Genomic DNA, 24,691 nt, shown 5'->3' with positions numbered 1-24,691 from the left:
ATGTACTTGCTATTAGAGGCAAAAACCTCTTCCTGTTTCATTGCGTGCACTCAATCATGTCAAATTACCATGTACGCAACAAAATAAATTTCAGGTTCAAACCCTTTCTGAAGAACCTTCTCCTTGAATACTGATGCACAAAATAGTCGACAAGCTTTGTTTCAAATAATTCTTGACTGTCACATCTCCAACTTTTTTTTTTTTACCTGACTTTGTTGAACCCATAAGTTACCAGATAATTTTCCATTTGGTTTCAGTGTTGTACATAACACTACACTCGTGATAAAATATTGGAAATACAGCTCACTTTGATTTCGGCTCGACTGGCGAAAGATTGTTGTCGAAGTCCATTACTCGTCGCTTTTAAGATTCCAGATCATCATCGCCTGTCTTGTTCATCCAATTGCCGTTCCCTTCTTGAGCTCCATGAGAGCATATTTTGTTGAAAGATGCACTAAAATGCCATTCGTGTTGCAATGACTTTCGACGCCATTGCTGCTTAACAAGAATAACAAACTTACAAGGCAGAATGTATATTTATATTTAAATAAGTTAGCACAACAGAAAGACGCTAACCTCATTTTGACACGAAAATGCTTTACTATTGCCATAAAAACTATCCAGTTAAGCTTGCATATTATAAAACATGATGAATTCATAAAAGCCACCTTTTCCAGCAAACAAATTTTTTGAACAAACAACATATTTGCTACTAGAGGCAAAACCCCCTTCCTATTTCATTACATACATGAAGAGAAAAAACTCAATCGTGTCAAATATGCACAATATTACAACAAACTAAAATTTCAGGATCAAACCGTTTCCATGAAGAAACTTTTCCTTAAATAATGAAGCACAAAATAGACGACAAGCTTTCTTTCAAATAACTCTTAGCTATCACATTTCCAATTATTTTTTTTACCTGAAGACTGTGCAGAGCTGATCACAGATCCACTTAAGGTGTTCGATTCGTTCTCTGTCTTTGTTGAACCCATAAGTTACCAGAGAATTTTCCATTTGGTTTCAGTGTTCTACATAACAGCACATTTGGTAAAATATTAGAAATACAGCTCACTTTGATTTTGGCTCGATGGGCGACAGATTGTTGTTGAAGGCCATTACTCGTTGCTTTTAAGATTCCACTGCCTGTCTTGTTCAGTATCCACTTGACTTGCCATTATTGAGCTTCATAAGGGTATATTTTGTTCAAAGATCCACTAAAATGCCATTCGCGTTACATGTCTTTCGTTGCCATTGCCGCTGTCCACCAGCGAAATCTACGCATTTCCCACTACCCTCTCGATCCTAAGAAAATACGTGCAGAAGGCTCTATGCACAAAGATGCCACTTAGCAGGGGAGTGACAGGCAAGACTTTTACCGACATGGAAAAAAAAAACGAAAAATAATAAAACAAACAAATGAAATGCAGATTCCGACTGGGTTTGCCATACTGGCAACCCAGTAATAAATATACCCTCATGGAGCTCAAGAATGGAACGTCAATTGGATGAACAAGACAGGCGGTGAAAAATAGACATCTGGAATCTTTAAAGCGACGAGCAATGGTCTTCAACAACAATTATAATTATCATTTTTTGCCGTTGGATATCAAGTGAGCTTTGATTCTCATATTTTACCAGCTTGGTATTATATACAACATTAAAATCCAATGGCAATTTTTAATGGATTTAACAAACATTGAAGGAATCAAATGCCTTGAATGCATCACAGTGTTTACTGAAGGCGCATCTAAGTTGTCTGGCAATTTACATTTATTTTGTATTCAACAATGCAAAGGCAAAAAAAATTGGAAATGTGACAGTGAAGAATTCTTTGAATGAAAGATTGTCTCTTTTGTGCTTCATTATTTTATGGTCAAGGTTCTTTCGAAAAGGGTTTGATGTGAACTGTCAGAAATTTATTTAATTGCATATGCTTTGTGACACGGATTGTGTCTTGTTCGCACGCACGTAATTGATCTGAAACAGGAAGGGCTTTTTGCCTCTAATAGCAAATATGTTGTTTACTTCAATAAATGTTTTGCTGGAAAAGGTTTTTGTGAGATTTCCAGCCTTTGTGAATTTATCATGTTGTGTAATTTGCATATGTGGGTTGAAATGTGATATGGGAGGATTTTTGTGGTAGTGCACTGTAAGCAGCGAATGCATAAGTCACAAAAATAAACAGGTCTGTTAGAAGCGTGCTTGAGTTTCAACAAAATGAGCCCCAAAATCAGCACATGGGATCACACATGTTTTGGTCCTTCATTTTGCTGTTTCAGTGTTTCGCTGTTTGGTGGTTTAGTAATACCCAAAAATCTCCACAGACTGTAAAAAATACCTGACATTTTTCCAGAAAACAAATACTTGATACATTTGATAATGCTAATAATCCTTGGCTGCAGAAGAAAAGCTTCTCTTACAATGGTAAAGAAATATTTCACACAGGAATGCTGTTTACTTCAGCACATGCACAAGGTAGAAAACACAAGTGAAAATGTGTGACAATGTAGATTTTACTTTCAAATCGAAAACAAAATTTTCTCATTCAATGGTGAAAAAAGATTTCACACAGGAATGATGTTTGCTTTGGCACACAAGGTAAAAGCACTACTGAAAATGTTTGACAATGTAGCTTTTCACAGCAAAATTCAGCGCTAAAATACATAAAATCTGTAAAACTCTAAAACTTTAAAACAATTTTTGACAACATTTCAATGCTACAATACTTAACGTCATTATCAAGTCAAAATTAGGATAACACCTGAAAATATCAAAGGTTGTGTAGTAAAACAATTGGGAACACACTTTTTGATGGGCCCCATGGGTATAATTTCCAAAGGTGAAATTGGCTAGAAATATTAAAATAATAAGGGTTAGGTGAAAAGTTTGACGAGAATCGAGTCAGCCTGAGTGCAAAGAGATGTCCTTGATGAATAACATTTCATAGATCACGCAGTCAAATTTGCTGGTACATTTCTTTAGGATTTCAAAAAGACAGAGATGGTGGGATGTCTTCCAATAGCAAAGTAACGATGCTCACTGATGTGTTGATTGTAAGTAACCCAACATAATTTGCATCACACAAATCACATTCAAAGAAATAAACAATGCATTGTGCGTTGACAATCAGAGGCTTGATTTCTTTGACATTGAGAACTTGTGCCCAGACTGTCAACACCTTACATGTACAAGTAACAGGGAGACAGAATACAAAAAAACTGTAATAACAAACCAGTAGCACAAAAAAACAGGGCTTGAAATTAACAAAATAATCCAGTCTCAATTTTACAACAAGATATGAAAATTTAGTTTCATTTTCACAAATTTTAGCCACAAAATCAATGCTGCACTGTATTTGAGCAAAACAAAATATGAGCCTGCAATACTTGCATGTAAAGAAACCGCTGAAAATGGCGAATGATCAAAGGAATGGAGTTGTGCATGTAACATCGCAGCTAAATTATGCTACAATAATCCACTATCTTCAGGTTGAAAGAAAATTCACGGCTAAAAACAAAATAATTTTGTCATCTCTTTATTTGTTTTAGCAAAAGATAGCAGCAAAGTGGCAACTGCTAACCCTTTTGTTTTGAAAAACAGACATTTTAGTCGCAAGGGCAAATAAGACTGTATTGGTCGCAATTTCAAGCCCTGAAAAGTAACAAGAAATAAGTAAACTGCAGTGGAATTGTATCAAGGAAATTGTTGCTCATTGTCAATAATGTGACCCATCCCCTCCTATACTCCATCATATTATATCTTTAGTCAACTAACAAATGTTGGAGTTACATATGGAAGCTAATACCTCCCAGTGTTAGGCAAAAAAAAAGGAAATTGCAAAGGTCAGACTGTCCAATCAGAGACAGTATTTCCTCTTCTCTCTTGACACTTTTGCCGATAACACATTTCCTTGTGACAAGTAAAATTGTGTGGTGGTAGAAAGGTTAACCCTTTGACACCCAAAATGGCCTGTTCAAACTGGACAGACTTACTACAGTATTATACTCTCTCTAATGCCAGACGATTTAGCTTGTCAATGGGGAACCCCCAGGAGTCAATGGTTAAAATCTGAATTTAAAGTGACCGTAGATGTTTCCCACAGACATTTAAAATTGTATTATTTCTGAAAGAGTAAAATCAATCACTCTTTTGGGGCAAAGAGTTATGAAATTGAATTGTTGGCAGACAGACCCTTCTGTTTATCACCTTTACACAAAGACTTCAAAATGAAAACCATATTCAGAATAGTGTCATAATAAAGGCAACCTCCTGGAACAGTTGAGTAATTGCTCAACTGAGCTGACTAGTTAGTTGATAGTGCTAAAAGCCTGATGCTTTCTACATTACTTTTTTGTAATGATGCATTCTTAAATCTAGACCTTTAAGCATAAACCTTGTCCTACCTTGCTGATGGACCACAAGCAATTCATCTTTTGGTTTTTCACTATTTTCAGCAGTAGGCACAGGAGGTAATGGCACATTTGGGAAAACCTTATCTTTCAAACTTGAACTTGGCTGTCTTGAAGGAAGAGGAGGTGCTGCTCTTCTAATAGATTGATTTGACCTTGGCAAGGTCGATGGTTTGTTGTCTGAAACTATTACTCTATTGTCACGCTCTTGAAATGACATTGTTCTTGATGGTGAAAAATGATTGGATTCAGTGGGAAATACTCCATTCTCATCATTTGCTTTATCTGAAGCCATAGCTGTCTCTAACACCCCATTTTCTGATTTCCGTCTAACTCGAGGAACTGGTATTGGCTTCTTAGAACCTGTCCTTGTTGGTAATTTCGGAGCTGGTCTTAGAGGTTCAGTTGGTTCTGGAGAATAAGCTGCTGTAAGATCAGTGCTTCTATTTAAAAGACATTCTTTGACGCCTTGTTCCTCTGAAGTTTTTGAGTTGACATTTTCAGTTGTAATCAAGCCTAATGAGCTTCCATCAGCTGGAGTTTCCTTCTGTTTCAGAGGATCAAAGACATCAGAAAAATCATTTCTGACAGAAACATCACTGTGTTCTTGTAAATGAAAGCTTGTAGTGCTCTGTTCACTCGTATTTGGCATCATTTCTGGTTTATTCTCATTTACTGCTTTGGTAATTGTTTTCCTGGGTGGTTTGACAGGAGCCTTCCTTTTTGGAACATCAACGGGTGCTAAGGTCACTGCAGTAGAGCCTGGTTGTTTTACTAAATCTTGTGCCTCAGCAACAGAATCTGCACTTTCACCTACGCCTGTTACTTCATCCAAGTCCCTCCTTGGTGGTATAGGAGGTGGACGATTTTTTTCTGAATTGGGTCGTTTTGACAATTTGGGTGGTAGACTTGGAGAAGGTTCCGCGACACTGCAAACTTGGCTTGTAACTTCAACATCCCCTTTCACTGCAGGGCCGCAATCGAGTTGATTACTTTCGTCGTCAACATCGAAACTTATCAACAAATTTTCCCGTTTATTTCCCTCTTCAGCGCCATTGCTTAATAATTCCGAGGTAACCACATTGTCCATTTCATTGTTTATCACGACATTCGCGCAGAGTTTATCCCGAAGCTTTTCCACGAATTGCAGTAATCGTCTCCGATGGTATGGCAACACGATTCCAATATCATCGAGTACATTTTCATCGATACTACAACATGTCTCAAGGGAAATAAATCCATTTGACACGAGTTTATCCGCATACCTGTCGAGCTTAACTTCGTTTGAAAGCCATTCCTTCACCGCCACAATCTCCGCGTCGTCGGCCTCCATTTTAAGCTACGCTCCCTCGATTTTCCTCAAATCCATGGTGCTATAGATCGAGGAATGATGCCAAGTGGTTTCACTATGTCTCAAAGCCTACAGGGACAAAGATCACCACTTCGGATTTGCAAATGTGATACGTTTCCGACGGATGAGAGTTTCTTCCGGGACCATCGTAACACGCACAATCGGGATTGCTAATGAATGCTGACCATCTGAGGGCGCATCAAAACCTTATTACCTTATTTATTTACAACACACTTCCAACACAACTATGTACAGGTGCTAATTACGTGGGATGCCGCAGGCAGCCACGGTACCAATTCGGGCCATTCTTTTTTCTTCACTCCTGGTAGTCTTCATAGTTACAAATTGCAATTTTTACTGGGTTGCCATAGGCAATCCAGTCATAATATGAGTAGAATTTCTCGGTTTTATTTTCCAGGTCGGAAAAATGGACAAGTTGCGCAAAAGTCTTTCCTGTCAGTCCCCTGCTAAGTATTGTCTTTGCGAGTAGAGTCTCCTGCGTAAAGTTTTGGTAGGTTTCAGGGAATAGTAGAAATGCGTAGATTTTATCCGGTGGACACAGTAGAATATTCAATCAACCTGCAATGGCATCGAAGTCCTTGCACTGCGAATGGCGTTTTATATTTTTAGTGGATCTTTAAACAAAATATACCCTTATGGAGCTCAAGAATGGAACGTCAATTGGATAAACAAGGCAGGTGAGGAAAAAAATATATCTGCAATCCTAAAAGCGACGAGAAATGGAATTCGAAATAATTCGAGCCGTTTCAAAGTGAGCTGAACTTCTTATATTTTACCAACTGTGATGTTATGTACAACAAATAGAAAATTCTCTGGAAACTTTTTCTGGCTGGATATAGGTGTAACAAACTCCGAGAAGGAATCGAACACCTTGAATGAATCTGTAATTTCTGTTGTCTGGCTATTTATATTTATTTGTTCTCAACTTTGCACAGTCTTCAGGTGAAAATCAATTTGAGATTGGACTAAATGTTGTTAGTCAAGAATTATTTGAAAAAAAACTTACTGTCCATTTTTTGCTTCATTCTTCGAGGAAAGGGTTCTTCAATACTGGGTTTGTTCCTGAACACTGGTGGGAAATTTATCTAGTACGTATGATAAAAACATGTCGCATAAATCCAAAATCTACGTTAACAGCACACACCAGGCCTACTCCTGAGTGTCTGGCTAGAAATCATTTCCTCTGGCCGCGCTTCAACCATTCGATGAGGGCCAGTCTCGTGCTTCTTAAGTTGCCTCGCTCATGCCCAAAAAGAATTCTGGGTAATTCTGCCATTCCATGACAAGGGAAGACTCCCGATTCTCATTTCATAGTTTTTTTCATAAGTGTCGGGCCACCCAGTCCTACCAGCAAAATAACGCATCGATTGAAGATTTTAGCTTTCAAAACTTGCCCAGATTGTGTCAGTATACGTAGGGCCTAGAATCCGTCCACAGAGAGGCCAGAGAGACAACTTCACTTGTGAACCGCCATGTTTACAACAGAGTATTTTAGACGTCCCAGTCTGCATGAAACATCTCTCGCCTCTGTCTGAGACAAGACCAGACACGCACGGTTCTTATGTTACGTTTATGCCTATAAAATCAACTCAAATGTCGATTCCTGGTAAAAATTAAAAAAAAAAAACCAGCATGTTAATTTTCTTTGGTAGGCTAGGTATCAAAGAGCCAGAACATTTGCGCATGCTCTGACGGAATGTTATAACAAGAGAGAAAAAAGCAGAACCTCCAGACACCGGCGCTGGAGCGTCGTACCAAACGACTAATCCGGGGTTTTGGGCCCGTGGTTTCGATTTTGGACGATGTTGGCCCTTCGCTGCTTTCTGCTACCGACGTTGCCTCCCTGTACGGCATTGAGGTAGAGATATGTCGGCCCCTATACCATATGTGACACATCCCACGCCTACTCACAGCTCCAAACCGCCCTTGTCAATATAGCGTAAGAATTGAATGGCTTATATATTCAAGAGAAAAGTCATTTTATCACTGGAGTCGCAGATTACAAAGTGTGCGCATGCGCCCTCCTGAAGGTAACATACATATAGTCATAAGCTTTTTCCGAATAACAACAGGAGCTAATATCTTCCAGACATTACATTTACAGCTAAAATACATAGCATATACAGAAACCTACTAAATACATAATATTTAAAACCTATTCATTAAAAAAAGCCGCTGTACAAAATGCGGCTGTGGATTCTCTTTTAAAACCAGTAAACTCATAGGTACGGATAAAGTCAGGTAGCGTATTCCGAAACTTAGCTGATACGTAAAAAGAAAGAAAACTAAGACCATAACTGGATGTTACAGCTTTATTGAGGAACCGAATGTAATTTCCGCGAAGATAATGCATAAGAAGGGGACGGGAGAGAAATCGTATTTTTCATATAAGCAGAAAAATCCGTTTTTTAAAAAAAGGCAAAAAAAAAACACATACTTTTATCAAGTAATACGAGGAAATTTTGAATGCGCTTATTGAATAGAGGTGTCGAGCTTGCCTTTCCTAATCACAGGCCAGGTAATCTGCAAATATCAATATCCTTATTATCTTATTTCCATTATTATACCGTTTCTTTGACACGAGAATTACAGCGAAATGAAAGCACAACTTTGTCGCGAATTTTCTATGATAAAAACTTGTCGTAGAAATCCAAAATCTACGTTAACAGCGCACACCAGGCCTACTCCTGAGTGTCTGGCTAGAGATCATTTCCTCTGGCCGCGCTTCAGCCATTCGATGAGGGCCAGTCTCGTGCTTCTTAAGTTGCCTCGCTCATGCCCAAAAAGAATTCTGGGTAATTCTGCCATTCCATGACAAGGGAAGACTCCCGATTCTCATTTCATAGTTTTTTTCATAAGTGTCGGGCCACCCAGTCCTACCAGCAAAATAACGCATCGATTGAAGATTTTAGCTTTCAAAACTTGCCCAGATTGTGTCAGTAGGTCCTGGAATTCGTCCACAGAAAGGCCAGAGAGACAACTTCACTCGTGAACCGCCATGTTTACAACAGAGTGTTTTAGGCGTCCCAGTCTGCATGAAACCATCTCTCGCCTCTGTCTGAGACAAGACCAGACACGCACGGTTCTTATGTTACGTTTATGCCTATAAAATCAACTGAAATGTCAATTGCTGGTACAAAAAAAAAAAAAAAACCAGCATGTTAATTTTCGTTGGTAGGCTAGGTAGTATCGAACAGCCAGAACATTTGCGCATGCTCTGACGGAATGTTTAAACAAGAGAGAAAAACGCAGTACCTCCAGACACCGGCGCTGGAGCGTCGTACCAAACGAGTCATCCCGGGATTTCGGCCCGTGCGATCGCTTTTGGACGCAGTTGGCCCTTCGCTGCTTTCTGCTACCGACCTTGCCTCCCGGTACGGCATTGAGGGAGAGATATGTCGGCCCCTAAACCATATGTGACAAATCCCACGCCTACTCACAGCTCCAAACCGCCCTTGTCAATATAGCGTAAGAATTGAATGGCTTATATATTCAAGAGAAAAGTCATTTTATCTGTCATATGGTAAGCACTGGAGTCGCAGATTACAAAGTGTGCGCATGCGCCCTCCTAAAGGTAACATACATACAGTCATAAGCTTTTTCCGAATAACTACAGGAGCTAATATCTTCGAGAGATTACATTTACAGCTAAAATACATAGCATATACAGAAACCTACTAAATATATAATATTTAAAGTATATTCATTAAAAAAAAGCCGCTGTACAAAATGCGGCCCTGGATTCTCTTTTAAAACCAGTAAACTCATAGGTACGGATAAAATCAGTTAGCGTATTCCGCAACTTAGCTGATACGTAAGAAAAAAGAGAACTGAGACCATAACTGGTTGTTCCAGCTTTATTGAGGAACAGAATGTAATTTCCGCGAAGATCATGCATAAGAAGGGGACGGGAGAGAAAACGTATTTTTCACATAAGCAGAAAAACCCGTTTTTAAAAAAAAAAGGCAAAAAAAAAAAAACACATACTTTTATCAAGTAATACGAGGAAATTTTGAATGCGCTTATTGCATAGAGATGTCGAACTTGACTTTCGTAGTAAGAGGACAAGTAATCTGCAAATATAAATATCGTTATTCTCTTATTTACATTATTATACCGTTTCTTTGACACGAGAATTACAGCGAAATGAAAGCACAACTTTGTCGCGAATTTTCTATGATAAAAACTTGTCGCATAAATCCAAAATCTACGTTAACAGCACACACCAGGCCTACTCCTGAGTGTCTGGCTAGAAATCATTTCCTCTGGCCGCGCTTCAGCCATTCGATGAGGGCCAGTCTCGTGCTTCTTAAGTTGCCTCGCTCATGCCCAAAAAGAATTCTGGGTAATTCTGCCATTCCATGACAAGGGAAGACTCCCGATTCTCATTTCATAAGTTTTTTCATAAGTGTCGGGCCACCCAGTCCTACCAGCAAAATAACGCATCGATTGAAGATTTTAGCTTTCAAAACTTGCCCAGATTGTGTCAGTAGGTCCTGGAATTCGTCCACAGAAAGGCCAGAGAGACAACTTCACTCGTGAACCGCCATGTTTACAACAGAGTGTTTTAGGCGTCCCAGTCTGCATGAAACCATCTCTCGCCTCTGTCTGAGACAAGACCAGACACGCACGGTTCTTATGTTACGTTTATGCCTATAAAATCAACTGAAATGTCAATTGCTGGTACAAAAAAAAAAAAAAAACCAGCATGTTAATTTTCGTTGGTAGGCTAGGTATTATCGAACAGCCAGAACATTTGCGCATGCTCTGACGGAATGTTTAAACAAGAGAGAAAAACGCAGTACCTCCAGACACCGGCGCTGGAGCGTCGTACCAAACGAGTCATCCCGGGATTTCGGCCCGTGCGATCGCTTTTGGACGCAGTTGGCCCTTCGCTGCTTTCTGCTACCGACCTTGCCTCCCGGTACGGCATTGAGGGAGAGATATGTCGGCCCCTAAACCATATGTGACAAATCCCACGCCTACTCACAGCTCCAAACCGCCCTTGTCAATATAGCGTAAGAATTGAATGGCTTATATATTCAAGAGAAAAGTCATTTTATCTGTCATATGGTAAGCACTGGAGTCGCAGATTACAAAGTGTGCGCATGCGCCCTCCTAAAGGTAACATACATACAGTCATAAGCTTTTTCCGAATAACTACAGGAGCTAATATCTTCGAGAGATTACATTTACAGCTAAAATACATAGCATATACAGAAACCTACTAAATATATAATATTTAAAGTATATTCATTAAAAAAAAGCCGCTGTACAAAATGCGGCCCTGGATTCTCTTTTAAAACCAGTAAACTCATAGGTACGGATAAAATCAGTTAGCGTATTCCGCAACTTAGCTGATACGTAAGAAAAAAGAGAACTAATACCAAAACTGGTTGTTCCAGCTTTATTGAGGAACAGAATGTAATTTCCGCGAAGATCATGCATAAGAAGGGGACGGGAGAGAAAACGTATTTTTCACATAAGCAGAAAAACCCGTTTTTAAAAAAAAAAGGCAAAAAAAAAAAAACACATACTTTTATCAAGTAATACGAGGAAATTTTGAATGCGCTTATTGCATAGAGATGTCGAACTTGACTTTCGTAGTAAGAGGACAAGTAATCTGCAAATATAAATATCGTTATTCTCTTATTTACATTATTATACCGTTTCTTTGACACGAGAATTACAGCGAAATGAAAGCACAACTTTGTCGCGAATTTTCTATGATAAAAACTTGTCGCATAAATCCAAAATCTACGTTAACAGCACACACCAGGCCTACTCCTGAGTGTCTGGCTAGAAATCATTTCCTCTGGCCGCGCTTCAGCCATTCGATGAGGGCCAGTCTCGTGCTTCTTAAGTTGCCTCGCTCATGCCCAAAAAGAATTCTGGGTAATTCTGCCATTCCATGACAAGGGAAGACTCCCGATTCTCATTTCATAGTTTTTTCATAAGTGTCGGGCCACCCAGTCCTACCAGCAAAATAACGCATCGATTGAAGATTTTAGCTTTCAAAACTTGCCCAGATTGTGTCAGTAGGTCCTGGAATTCGTCCACAGAAAGGCCAGAGAGACAACTTCACTCGTGAACCGCCATGTTTACAACAGAGTGTTTTAGGCGTCCCAGTCTGCATGAAACCATCTCTCGCCTCTGTCTGAGACAAGACCAGACACGCACGGTTCTTATGTTACGTTTATGCCTATAAAATCAACTGAAATGTCAATTGCTGGTACAAAAAAAAAAAAAAAAACCAGCATGTTAATTTTCGTTGGTAGGCTAGGTAGTATCGAACAGCCAGAACATTTGCGCATGCTCTGACGGAATGTTTAAACAAGAGAGAAAAACGCAGTACCTCCAGACACCGGCGCTGGAGCGTCGTACCAAACGAGTCATCCCGGGATTTCGGCCCGTGCGATCGCTTTTGGACGCAGTTGGCCCTTCGCTGCTTTCTGCTACCGACCTTGCCTCCCGGTACGGCATTGAGGGAGAGATATGTCGGCCCCTAAACCATATGTGACAAATCCCACGCCTACTCACAGCTCCAAACCGCCCTTGTCAATATAGCGTAAGAATTGAATGGCTTATATATTCAAGAGAAAAGTCATTTTATCTGTCATATGGTAAGCACTGGAGTCGCAGATTACAAAGTGTGCGCATGCGCCCTCCTAAAGGTAACATACATACAGTCATAAGCTTTTTCCGAATAACTACAGGAGCTAATATCTTCGAGAGATTACATTTACAGCTAAAATACATAGCATATACAGAAACCTACTAAATATATAATATTTAAAGTATATTCATTAAAAAAAAGCCGCTGTACAAAATGCGGCCCTGGATTCTCTTTTAAAACCAGTAAACTCATAGGTACGGATAAAATCAGTTAGCGTATTCCGCAACTTAGCTGATACGTAAGAAAAAAGAGAACTAAGATCATAACTGGTTGTTCCAGCTTTATTGAGGAACAGAATGTAATTTCCGCGAAGATCATGCATAAGAAGGGGACGGGAGAGAAAACGTATTTTTCACATAAGCAGAAAAACCCGTTTTTAAAAAAAAAGGCAAAAAAAAAAAAACACATACTTTTATCAAGTAATACGAGGAAATTTTGAATGCACTTATTGCATAGAGATGTCGAACTTGACTTTCGTAGTAAGAGGACAAGTAATCTGCAAATATAAATATCGTTATTCTCTTATTTACATTATTATACCGTTTCTTTGACACGAGAATTACAGCGAAATGAAAGCACAACTTTGTCGCGAATTTTCTATGATAAAAACTTGTCGCATAAATCCAAAATCTACGTTAACAGCACACACCAGGCCTACTCCTGAGTGTCTGGCTAGAAATCATTTCCTCTGGCCGCGCTTCAGCCATTCGATGAGGGCCAGTCTCGTGCTTCTTAAGTTGCCTCGCTCATGCCCAAAAAGAATTCTGGGTAATTCTGCCATTCCATGACAAGGGAAGACTCCCGATTCTCATTTCATAGTTTTTTTCATAAGTGTCGGGCCACCCAGTCCTACCAGCAAAATAACGCATCGATTGAAGATTTTAGCTTTCAAAACTTGCCCAGATTGTGTCAGTAGGTCCTGGAATTCGTCCACAGAAAGGCCAGAGAGACAACTTCACTCGTGAACCGCCATGTTTACAACAGAGTGTTTTAGGCGTCCCAGTCTGCATGAAACCATCTCTCGCCTCTGTCTGAGACAAGACCAGACACGCACGGTTCTTATGTTACGTTTATGCCTATAAAATCAACTGAAATGTCAATTGCTGGTACAAAAAAAAAAAAAAACCAGCATGTTAATTTTCGTTGGTAGGCTAGGTAGTATCGAACAGCCAGAACATTTGCGCATGCTCTGACGGAATGTTTAAACAAGAGAGAAAAACGCAGTACCTCCAGACACCGGCGCTGGAGCGTCGTACCAAACGAGTCATCCCGGGATTTCGGCCCGTGCGATCGCTTTTGGACGCAGTTGGCTCTTCGCTGCTTTCTGCTACCGACCTTGCCTCCCGGTACGGCATTGAGGGAGAGATATGTCGGCCCCTAAACCATATGTGACAAATCCCACGCCTACTCACAGCTCCAAACCGCCCTTGTCAATATAGCGTAAGAATTGAATGGCTTATATATTCAAGAGAAAAGTCATTTTATCTGTCATATGGTAAGCACTGGAGTCGCAGATTACAAAGTGTGCGCATGCGCCCTCCTAAAGGTAACATACATACAGTCATAAGCTTTTTCCGAATAACTACAGGAGCTAATATCTTCGAGAGATTACATTTACAGCTAAAATACATAGCATATACAGAAACCTACTAAATATATAATATTTAAAGTATATTCATTAAAAAAAAGCCGCTGTACAAAATGCGGCCCTGGATTCTCTTTTAAAACCAGTAAACTCATAGGTACGGATAAAATCAGTTAGCGTATTCCGCAACTTAGCTGATACGTAAGAAAAAAGAGAACTAAGACCATAACTGGTTGTTCCAGCTTTATTGAGGAACAGAATGTAATTTCCGCGAAGATCATGCATAAGAAGGGGACGGGAGAGAAAACGTATTTTTCACATAAGCAGAAAAACCCGTTTTTAAAAAAAAAGGCAAAAAAAAAAAAACACATACTTTTATCAAGTAATACGAGGAAATTTTGAATGCGCTTATTGCATAGAGATGTCGAACTTGACTTTCGTAGTAAGAGGACAAGTAATCTGCAAATATAAATATCGTTATTCTCTTATTTACATTATTATACCGTTTCTTTGACACGAGAATTACAGCGAAATGAAAGCACAACTTTGTCGCGAATTTTCTATGATAAAAACTTGTCGCATAAATCCAAAATCTACGTTAACAGCACACACCAGGCCTACTCCTGAGTGTCTGGCTAGAAATCATTTCCTCTGGCCGCGCTTCAGCCATTCGATGAGGGCCAGTCTCGTGCTTCTTAAGTTGCCTCGCTCATGCCCAAAAAGAATTCTGGGTAATTCTGCCATTCCATGACAAGGGAAGACTCCCGATTCTCATTTCATAGGTTTTTTCATAAGTGTCGGGCCACCCAGTTCTACTAGCAAAATAACGCATCGATTGAAGATTTTAGCTTTCAAAACTTGCCCAGATTGTGTCAGTAGGTCTTGGAATTCGTCCACAGAAAGGCCAGACAGACAACTTCACCCGTGAACCGCCATGTTTACAACAGAGTGTTTTAGGCGTCCCAGTCTGCATGAAACCATCTCTCGCCTCTGTCTGAGACAAGACCAGACACGCACGGTTCTTATGTTACGTTTATGCCTATAAAATCAACTGAAATGTCAATTGCTGGTACAAAAAAAAAAAAAAAAACCAGCATGTTAATTTTCGTTGGTAGGCTAGGTGGTATCGAACAGCCAGAACATTTGCGCATGCTCTGACGGAATGTTTAAACAAGAGAGAAAAACGCAGTACCTCCAGACACCGGCGCTGGAGCGTCGTACCAAACGAGTCATCCCGGGATTTCGGCCCGTGCGATCGCTTTTGGACGCAGTTGGCCCTTCGCTGCTTTCTGCTACCGACCTTGCCTCCCGGTACGGCATTGAGGGAGAGATATGTCGGCCCCTAAACCATATGTGACAAATCCCACGCCTACTCACAGCTCCAAACCGCCCTTGTCAATATAGCGTAAGAATTGAATGGCTTATATATTCAAGAGAAAAGTCATTTTATCTGTCATATGGTAAGCACTGGAGTCGCAGATTACAAAGTGTGCGCATGCGCCCTCCTAAAGGTAACATACATACAGTCATAAGCTTTTTCCGAATAACTACAGGAGCTAATATCTTCGAGAGATTACATTTACAGCTAAAATACATAGCATATACAGAAACCTACTAAATATATAATATTTAAAGTATATTCATTAAAAAAAAGCCGCTGTACAAAATGCGGCCCTGGATTCTCTTTTAAAACCAGTAAACTCATAGGTACGGATAAAATCAGTTAGCGTATTCCGCTAAGAAAAAAGAGAACTAAGAACGTAACTGGTTGTTCCAGCTTTATTGAGGGACAGAATGTAATTTCCGCGTAGAACATGCATGAGAAGGGGACAGGTGAAAAAATGGATTTTTCACATAAGCAGAAAAACCCGTTTTTAAAAAAAAAGGCAAAAAAAAAAAAAACACATACTTTTATCAAGTAATACGAGGAAATTTTGAATGCGCTTATTGCATAGAGATGTCGAACTTGACTTTCGTAGTAAGAGGACAAGTAATCTGCAAATATAAATATCGTTATTCTCTTATTTACATTATTATACCGTTTCTTTGACACGAGAATTACATCGAAATGAAAGCACAACTTTGTCGCGAATTTTCTATGATAAAAACTTGTCGCATAAATCCAAAATCTACGTTAACAGCGCACACCAGGCCTACTCCTGAGTGTCTGGCTAGAGATCATTTCCTCTGGCCGCGCTTCAGCCATTCCATGAGGGCCAGTGTCGTGCTTCTTAAGTTGCCTCGCTCATGCCCAAAAAGAATTCTGGGTAATTCTGCCATTCCATGACAAGGGAAGACTCCCGATTCTCATTTCATAGTTTTTTTCATAAGTGTCGGGCCACCCAGTCCTACCAGCAAAATAACGCATCGATTGAAGATTTTAGCTTTCAAAACTTGCCCAGATTGTGTCAGTAGGTCCTGGAATTCGTCCACAGAAAGGCCAGAGAGACAACTTCACTCGTGAACCGCCATGTTTACAACAGAGTGTTTTAGGCGTCCCAGTCTGCATGAAACCATCTCTCGCCTCTGTCTGAGACAAGACCAGACACGCACGGTTCTTATGTTACGTTTATGCCTATAAAATCAACTGAAATGTCAATTGCTGGTACAAAAAAAAAAAAAAACCAGCATGTTAATTTTCGTTGGTAGGCTAGGTAGTATCGAACAGCCAGAACATTTGCGCATGCTCTGACGGAATGTTTAAACAAGAGAGAAAAACGCAGTACCTCCAGACACCGGCGCTGGAGCGTCGTACCAAACGAGTCATCCCGGGATTTCGGCCCGTGCGATCGCTTTTGGACGCAGTTGGCCCTTCGCTGCTTTCTGCTACCGACCTTGCCTCCCGGTACGGCATTGAGGGAGAGATATGTCGGCCCCTAAACCATATGTGACAAATCCCACGCCTACTCACAGCTCCAAACCGCCCTTGTCAATATAGCGTAAGAATTGAATGGCTTATATATTCAAGAGAAAAGTCATTTTATCTGTCATATGGTAAGCACTGGAGTCGCAGATTACAAAGTGTGCGCATGCGCCCTCCTAAAGGTAACATACATACAGTCATAAGCTTTTTCCGAATAACTACAGGAGCTAATATCTTCGAGAGATTACATTTACAGCTAAAATACATAGCATATACAGAAACCTACTAAATATATAATATTTAAAGTATATTCATTAAAAAAAAGCCGCTGTACAAAATGCGGCCCTGGATTCTCTTTTAAAACCAGTAAACTCATAGGTACGGATAAAATCAGTTAGCGTATTCCGCAACTTAGCTGATACGTAAGAAAAAAGAGAACTAAGACCATAACTGGTTGTTCCAGCTTTATTGAGGAACAGAATGTAATTTCCGCGAAGATCATGCATAAGAAGGGGACGGGAGAGAAAACGTATTTTTCACATAAGCAGAAAAACCCGTTTTTAAAAAAAAAAGGCAAAAAAAAAAAAACACATACTTTTATCAAGTAATACGAGGAAATTTTGAATGCGCTTATTGCATAGAGATGTCGAACTAGCCTTTCGTAGTAAGAGGACAAGTAATCTGCAAATATAAATATCGTTATTCTCTTATTTACATTATTATACCGTTTCTTTGACACGAGAATTACAGCGAAATGAAAGCACAACTTTGTCGCGAATTTTCTATGATAAAAACTTGTCGCATAAATCCAAAATCTACGTTAACAGCACACACCAGGCCTACTCCTGAGTGTCTGGCTAGAAATCATTTCCTCTGGCCGCGCTTCAGCCATTCGATGAGGGCCAGTCTCGTGCTTCTTAAGTTGCCTCGCTCATGCCCAAAAAGAATTCTGGGTAATTCTGCCATTCCATGACAAGGGAAGACTCCCGATTCTCATTTCATAGTTTTTTTCATAAGTGTCGGGCCACCCAGTCCTACCAGCAAAATAACGCATCGATTGAAGATTTTAGCTTTCAAAACTTGCCCAGATTGTGTCAGTAGGTCCTGGAATTCGTCCACAGAAAGGCCAGAGAGACAACTTCACTCGTGAACCGCCATGTTTACAACAGAGTGTTTTAGGCGTCCCAGTCTGCATGAAACCATCTCTCGCCTCTGTCTGAGACAAGACCAGACACGCACGGTTCTTATGTTACGTTTATGCCTATAAAATCAACTGAAATGTCAATTGCTGGTACAAAAAAAAAAAAAAAACCAGCATGTTAATTTTTGGTTGGTAGGCTAGATAGTATCGAACAGCCAGAACATTTGCGCATGCTCTGACGGAATGTTTAAACAAGAGAGAAAAACGCAGTACCTCCAGACACCGGCGCTGGAGCGTCGTACCAAACGAGTCATCCCGGGATTTCGGCCCGTGCGATCGCTTTTGGACGCAGTTGGCTCTTCGCTGCTTTCTGCTACCGACCTTGCCTCCCGGTACGGCATTGAGGGAGAGATATGTCGGCCCCTAAACCATATGTGACAAATCCCACGCCTACTCACAGCTCCAAACCGCCCTTGTCAATATAGCGTAAGAATTGAATGGCTTATATATTCAAGAGAAAAGTCATTTTATCTGTCATATGGTAAGCACTGGAGTCGCAGATTACAAAGTGTGCGCATGCGCCCTCCTAAAGGTAACATACATACAGTCATAAGCTTTTTCCGAATAACTACAGGAGCTAATATCTTCGAGAGATTACATTTACAGCTAAAATACATAGCATATACAGAAACCTACTAAATATATAATATTTAAAGTATATTCATTAAAAAAAAGCCGCTGTACAAAATGCGGCCCTGGATTCTCTTTTAAAACCAGTAAACTCATAGGTACGGATAAAATCAGTTAGCGTATTCCGCAACTTAGCTGATACGTAAGAAAAAAGAGAACTAAGACCATAACTGGTTGTTCCAGCTTTATTGAGGAACAGAATGTAATTTCCGCGAAGATCATGCATAAGAAGGGGACGGGAGAGAAAACGTATTTTTCACATAAGCAGAAAAACCCGTTTTTAAAAAAAAAAGGCAAAAAAAAAAAAACACATACTTTTATCAAGTAATACGAGGAAATTTTGAATGCGCTTATTGCATAGAGATGTCGAACTTGACTTTCGTAGTAAGAGGACAAGTAATCTGCAAATATAAATATCGTTATTGTCTTATTTACATTATTATACCGTTTCTTTGACACGAGAATTACAGCGAAATGAAAGCACAACTTTGTCGCGAATTTTCTATGATAAAAACTTGTCGCATAAATCCAAAATCTACGTTAACAGCACACACCAGGCCTACTCCTGAGTGTCTGGCTAGAAATCATTTCCTCTGGCCGCGCTTCAGCCATTCGATGAGGGCCAGTGTCGTGCTTCTTAAGTTGCCTCGCTCATGCCCAAAAAGAATTCTGGGTAATTCTGCCATTCCATGACAAGGGAAGACTCCCGATTCTCATTTCATAGTTTTTTTCATAAGTGTCGGGCCACCCAGTCCTACCAGCAAAATAACGCATCGATTGAAGATTTTAGCTTTCAAAACTTGCCCAGATTGTGTCAGTAGGTCCTGGAATTCGTGCACAGAAAGGCCAGAGAGACAACTTCACTCGTGAACCGCCATGTTTACAACAGAGTGTTTTAGGCGTCCCAGTCTGCATGAAACCATCTCTCGCCTCTGTCTGAGACAAGACCAGACACGCACGGTTCTTATGTTACGTTTATGCCTATAAAATCAACTGAAATGTCAATTGCTGGTACAAAAAAAAAAAAAAAACCAGCATGTTAATTTTCGTTGGTAGGCTAGGTAGTATCGAACAGCCAGAACATTTGCGCATGCTCTGACGGAATGTTTAAACAAGAGAGAAAAACGCAGTACCTCCAGACACCGGCGCTGGAGCGTCGTACCAAACGAGTCATCCCGGGATTTCGGCCCGTGCGATCGCTTTTGGACGCAGTTGGCTCTTCGCTGCTTTCTGCTACCGACCTTGCCTCCCGGTACGGCATTGAGGGAGAGATATGTCGGCCCCTAAACCATATGTGACAAATCCCACGCCTACTCACAGCTCCAAACCGCCCTTGTCAATATAGCGTAAGAATTGAATGGCTTATATATTCAAGAGAAAAGTCATTTTATCTGTCATATGGTAAGCACTGGAGTCGCAGATTACAAAGTGTGCGCATGCGCCCTCCTAAAGGTAACATACATACAGTCATAAGCTTTTTCCGAATAACTACAGGAGCTAATATCTTCGAGAGATTACATTTACAGCTAAAATACATAGCATATACAGAAACCTACTAAATATATAATATTTAAAGTATATTCATTAAAAAAAAGCCGCTGTACAAAATGCGGCCCTGGATTCTCTTTTAAAACCAGTAAACTCATAGGTACGGATAAAATCAGTTAGCGTATTCCGCAACTTAGCTGATACGTAAGAAAAAAGAGAACTAAGACCATAACTGGTTGTTCCAGCTTTATTGAGGAACAGAATGTAATTTCCGCGAAGATCATGCATAAGAAGGGGACGGGAGAGAAAACGTATTTTTCACATAAGCAGAAAAACCCGTTTTTAAAAAAAAAAGGCAAAAAAAAAAAAACACATACTTTTATCAAGTAATACGAGGAAATTTTGAATGCGCTTATTGCATAGAGATGTCGAACTTGACTTTCGTAGTAAGAGGACAAGTAATCTGCAAATATAAATATCGTTATTCTCTTATTTACATTATTATACCGTTTCTTTGACACGAGAATTACAGCGAAATGAAAGCACAACTTTGTCGCGAATTTTCTATGATAAAAACTTGTCGCATAAATCCAAAATCTACGTTAACAGCACACACCAGGCCTACTCCTGAGTGTCTGGCTAGAAATCATTTCCTCTGGCCGCGCTTCAGCCATTCGATGAGGGCCAGTCTCGTGCTTCTTAAGTTGCCTCGCTCATGCCCAAAAAGAATTCTGGGTAATTCTGCCATTCCATGACAAGGGAAGACTCCCGATTCTCATTTCATAGTTTTTTTCATAAGTGTCGGGCCACCCAGTCCTACCAGCAAAATAACGCATCGATTGAAGATTTTAGCTTTCAAAACTTGCCCAGATTGTGTCAGTAGGTCCTGGAATTCGTCCACAGAAAGGCCAGAGAGACAACTTCACTCGTGAACCGCCATGTTTACAACAGAGTGTTTTAGGCGTCCCAGTCTGCATGAAACCATCTCTCGCCTCTGTCTGAGACAAGACCAGACACGCACGGTTCTTATGTTACGTTTATGCCTATAAAATCAACTGAAATGTCAATTGCTGGTACAAAAAAAAAAAAAAACCAGCATGTTAATTTTCGTTGGTAGGCTAGGTAGTATCGAACAGCCAGAACATTTGCGCATGCTCTGACGGAATGTTTAAACAAGAGAGAAAAACGCAGTACCTCCAGACACCGGCGCTGGAGCGTCGTACCAAACGAGTCATCCCGGGATTTCGGCCCGTGCGATCGCTTTTGGACGCAGTTGGCCCTTCGCTGCTTTCTGCTACCGACCTTGCCTCCCGGTACGGCATTGAGGGAGAGATATGTCGGCCCCTAAACCATATGTGACAAATCCCACGCCTACTCACAGCTCCAAACCGCCCTTGTCAATATAGCGTAAGAATTGAATGGCTTATATATTCAAGAGAAAAGTCATTTTATCTGTCATATGGTAAGCACTGGAGTCGCAGATTACAAAGTGTGCGCATGCGCCCTCCTAAAGGTAACATACATACAGTCATAAGCTTTTTCCGAATAACTACAGGAGCTAATATCTTCGAGAGATTACATTTACAGCTAAAATACATAGCATATACAGAAACCTACTAAATATATAATATTTAAAGTATATTCATTAAAAAAAAGCCGCTGTACAAAATGCGGCCCTGGATTCTCTTTTAAAACCAGTAAACTCATAGGTACGGATAAAATCAGTTAGCGTATTCCGCAACTTAGCTGATACGTAAGAAAAAAGAGAACTAAGACCATAACTGGTTGTTCCAGCTTTATTGAGGAACAGAATGTAATTTCCGCGAAGATCATGCATAAGAAGGGGACGGGAGAGAAAACGTATTTTTCACATAAGCAGAAAAACCCGTTTTTAAAAAAAAAGGCAAAAAAAAAAAAAACACATACTTTTATCAAGTAATACGAGGAAATTTTGAATGCGCTTATTGCATAGAGATGTCGAACTTGACTTTCGTAGTAAGAGGACAAGTAATCTGCAAATATAAATATCGTTATTCTCTTATTTACATTATTATACCGTTTCTTTGACACGAGAATTACAGCGAAATGAAAGCACAACTTTGTCGCGAATTTTCTATGATAAAAACTTGTCGCATAAATCCAAAATCTACGTTAACAGCACACACCAGGCCTACTCCTGAGTGTCTGGCTAGAAATCATTTCCTCTGGCCGCGCTTCAGCCATTCGATGAGGGCCAGTCTCGTGCTTCTTAAGTTGCCTCGCTCATGCCCAAAAAGAATTCTGGGTAATTCTGCCAGTCTATGACAAGGGAAGACTCCCGATTCTCATTTCAGAGTTTTTTTCATAAGTGTCGGGCCACCCAGTCCTACCAGCAAAATAACGCATCGATTGAAGGTTTTAGCTTTCAAAACTTGCCCAGATTGTGTCAGTAGGTCCTGGAATTCGTGCACAGAAACGCCAGAGAGACAACTTCACTCGTGAACCGCCATGTTTACAACAGAGTGTTTTAGGCGTCCCAGTCTGCATGAAACCATCTCTCGCCTCTGTCTGAGACAAGACCAGACACGCACGGTTCTTATGTTACGTTTATGCCTATAAAATCAACTGAAATGTCAATTGCTGGTACAAAAAAAAAAACCAGCATGTTAATTTTTGGTTGGTAGGCTAGATAGTATCGAACAGCCAGAACATTTGCGCATGCTCTGACGGAATGTTTAAACAAGAGAGAAAAACGCAGTACCTCCAGACACCGGCGCTGGAGCGTCGTACCAAACGAGTCATCCCGGGATTTCGGCCCGTGCGATCGCTTTTGGACGCAGTTGGCCCTTCGCTGCTTTCTGCTACCGACCTTGCCTCCCGGTACGGCATTGAGGGAGAGATATGTCGGCCCCTAAACCATATGTGACAAATCCCACGCCTACTCACAGCTCCAAACCGCCCTTGTCAATATAGCGTAAGAATTGAATGGCTTATATATTCAAGAGAAAAGTCATTTTATCTGTCATATGGTAAGCACTGGAGTCGCAGATTACAAAGTGTGCGCATGCGCCCTCCTAAAGGTAACATACATACAGTCATAAGCTTTTTCCGAATAACTACAGGAGCTAATATCTTCGAGAGATTACATTTACAGCTAAAATACATAGCATATACAGAAACCTACTAAATATATAATATTTAAAGTATATTCATTAAAAAAAAGCCGCTGTACAAAATGCGGCCCTGGATTCTCTTTTAAAACCAGTAAACTCATAGGTACGGATAAAATCAGTTAGCGTATTCCGCAACTTAGCTGATACGTAAGAAAAAAGAGAACTAAGACCATAACTGGTTGTTCCAGCTTTATTGAGGAACAGAATGTAATTTCCGCGAAGATCATGCATAAGAAGGGGACGGGAGAGAAAACGTATTTTTCACATAAGCAGAAAAACCCGTTTTTAAAAAAAAAAGGCAAAAAAAAAAAAACACATACTTTTATCAAGTAATACGAGGAAATTTTGAATGCGCTTATTGCATAGAGATGTCGAACTTGACTTTCGTAGTAAGAGGACAAGTAATCTGCAAATATAAATATCGTTATTCTCTTATTTACATTATTATACCGTTTCTTTGACACGAGAATTACAGCGAAATGAAAGCACAACTTTGTCGCGAATTTTCTATGATAAAAACTTGTCGCATAAATCCAAAATCTACGTTAACAGCACACACCAGGCCTACTCCTGAGTGTCTGGCTAGAAATCATTTCCTCTGGCCGCGCTTCAGCCATTCGATGAGGGCCAGTCTCGTGCTTCTTAAGTTGCCTCGCTCATGCCCAAAAAGAATTCTGGGTAATTCTGCCATTCCATGACAAGGGAAGACTCCCGATTCTCATTTCATAGTTTTTTTCATAAGTGTCGGGCCACCCAGTCCTACCAGCAAAATAACGCATCGATTGAAGATTTTAGCTTTCAAAACTTGCCCAGATTGTGTCAGTAGGTCCTGGAATTCGTCCACAGAAAGGCCAGAGAGACAACTTCACTCGTGAACCGCCATGTTTACAACAGAGTGTTTTAGGCGTCCCAGTCTGCATGAAACCATCTCTCGCCTCTGTCTGAGACAAGACCAGACACGCACGGTTCTTATGTTACGTTTATGCCTATAAAATCAACTGAAATGTCAATTGCTGGTACAAAAAAAAAAAAAAACCAGCATGTTAATTTTCGTTGGTAGGCTAGGTAGTATCGAACAGCCAGAACATTTGCGCATGCTCTGACGGAATGTTTAAACAAGAGAGAAAAACGCAGTACCTCCAGACACCGGCGCTGGAGCGTCGTACCAAACGAGTCATCCCGGGATTTCGGCCCGTGCGATCGCTTTTGGACGCAGTTGGCTCTTCGCTGCTTTCTGCTACCGACCTTGCCTCCCGGTACGGCATTGAGGGAGAGATATGTCGGCCCCTAAACCATATGTGACAAATCCCAC

General features: G+C 40.4%; 1 protein-coding gene across 1 annotated transcript in view; it reads right to left on the bottom strand.

Moving 5' to 3' along the window:
• The window catches only part of LOC138016630 (arf-GAP with Rho-GAP domain, ANK repeat and PH domain-containing protein 1-like), a 66,627-nt gene extending 60,714 nt beyond the window's left edge, over nt 1–5,913 (bottom strand). The window contains exon 1 of the mRNA XM_068863823.1: nt 4,407–5,913. Within this exon, the coding sequence (XP_068719924.1) occupies nt 4,407–5,745 (1,339 nt within the window). The 5' untranslated portion in view covers nt 5,746–5,913. The remainder of the gene's footprint in view (nt 1–4,406) is intronic.
• Nucleotides 5,914–24,691: the final 18,778 nt, after the last annotated feature.

This window comes from Montipora capricornis, chromosome 9 (genome assembly GCF_036669925.1).
Source record: "Montipora capricornis isolate CH-2021 chromosome 9, ASM3666992v2, whole genome shotgun sequence".
NCBI lineage: Eukaryota > Metazoa > Cnidaria > Anthozoa > Scleractinia > Acroporidae > Montipora > Montipora capricornis.
This window is presented reverse-complemented; position numbering and strand designations above follow the sequence as displayed.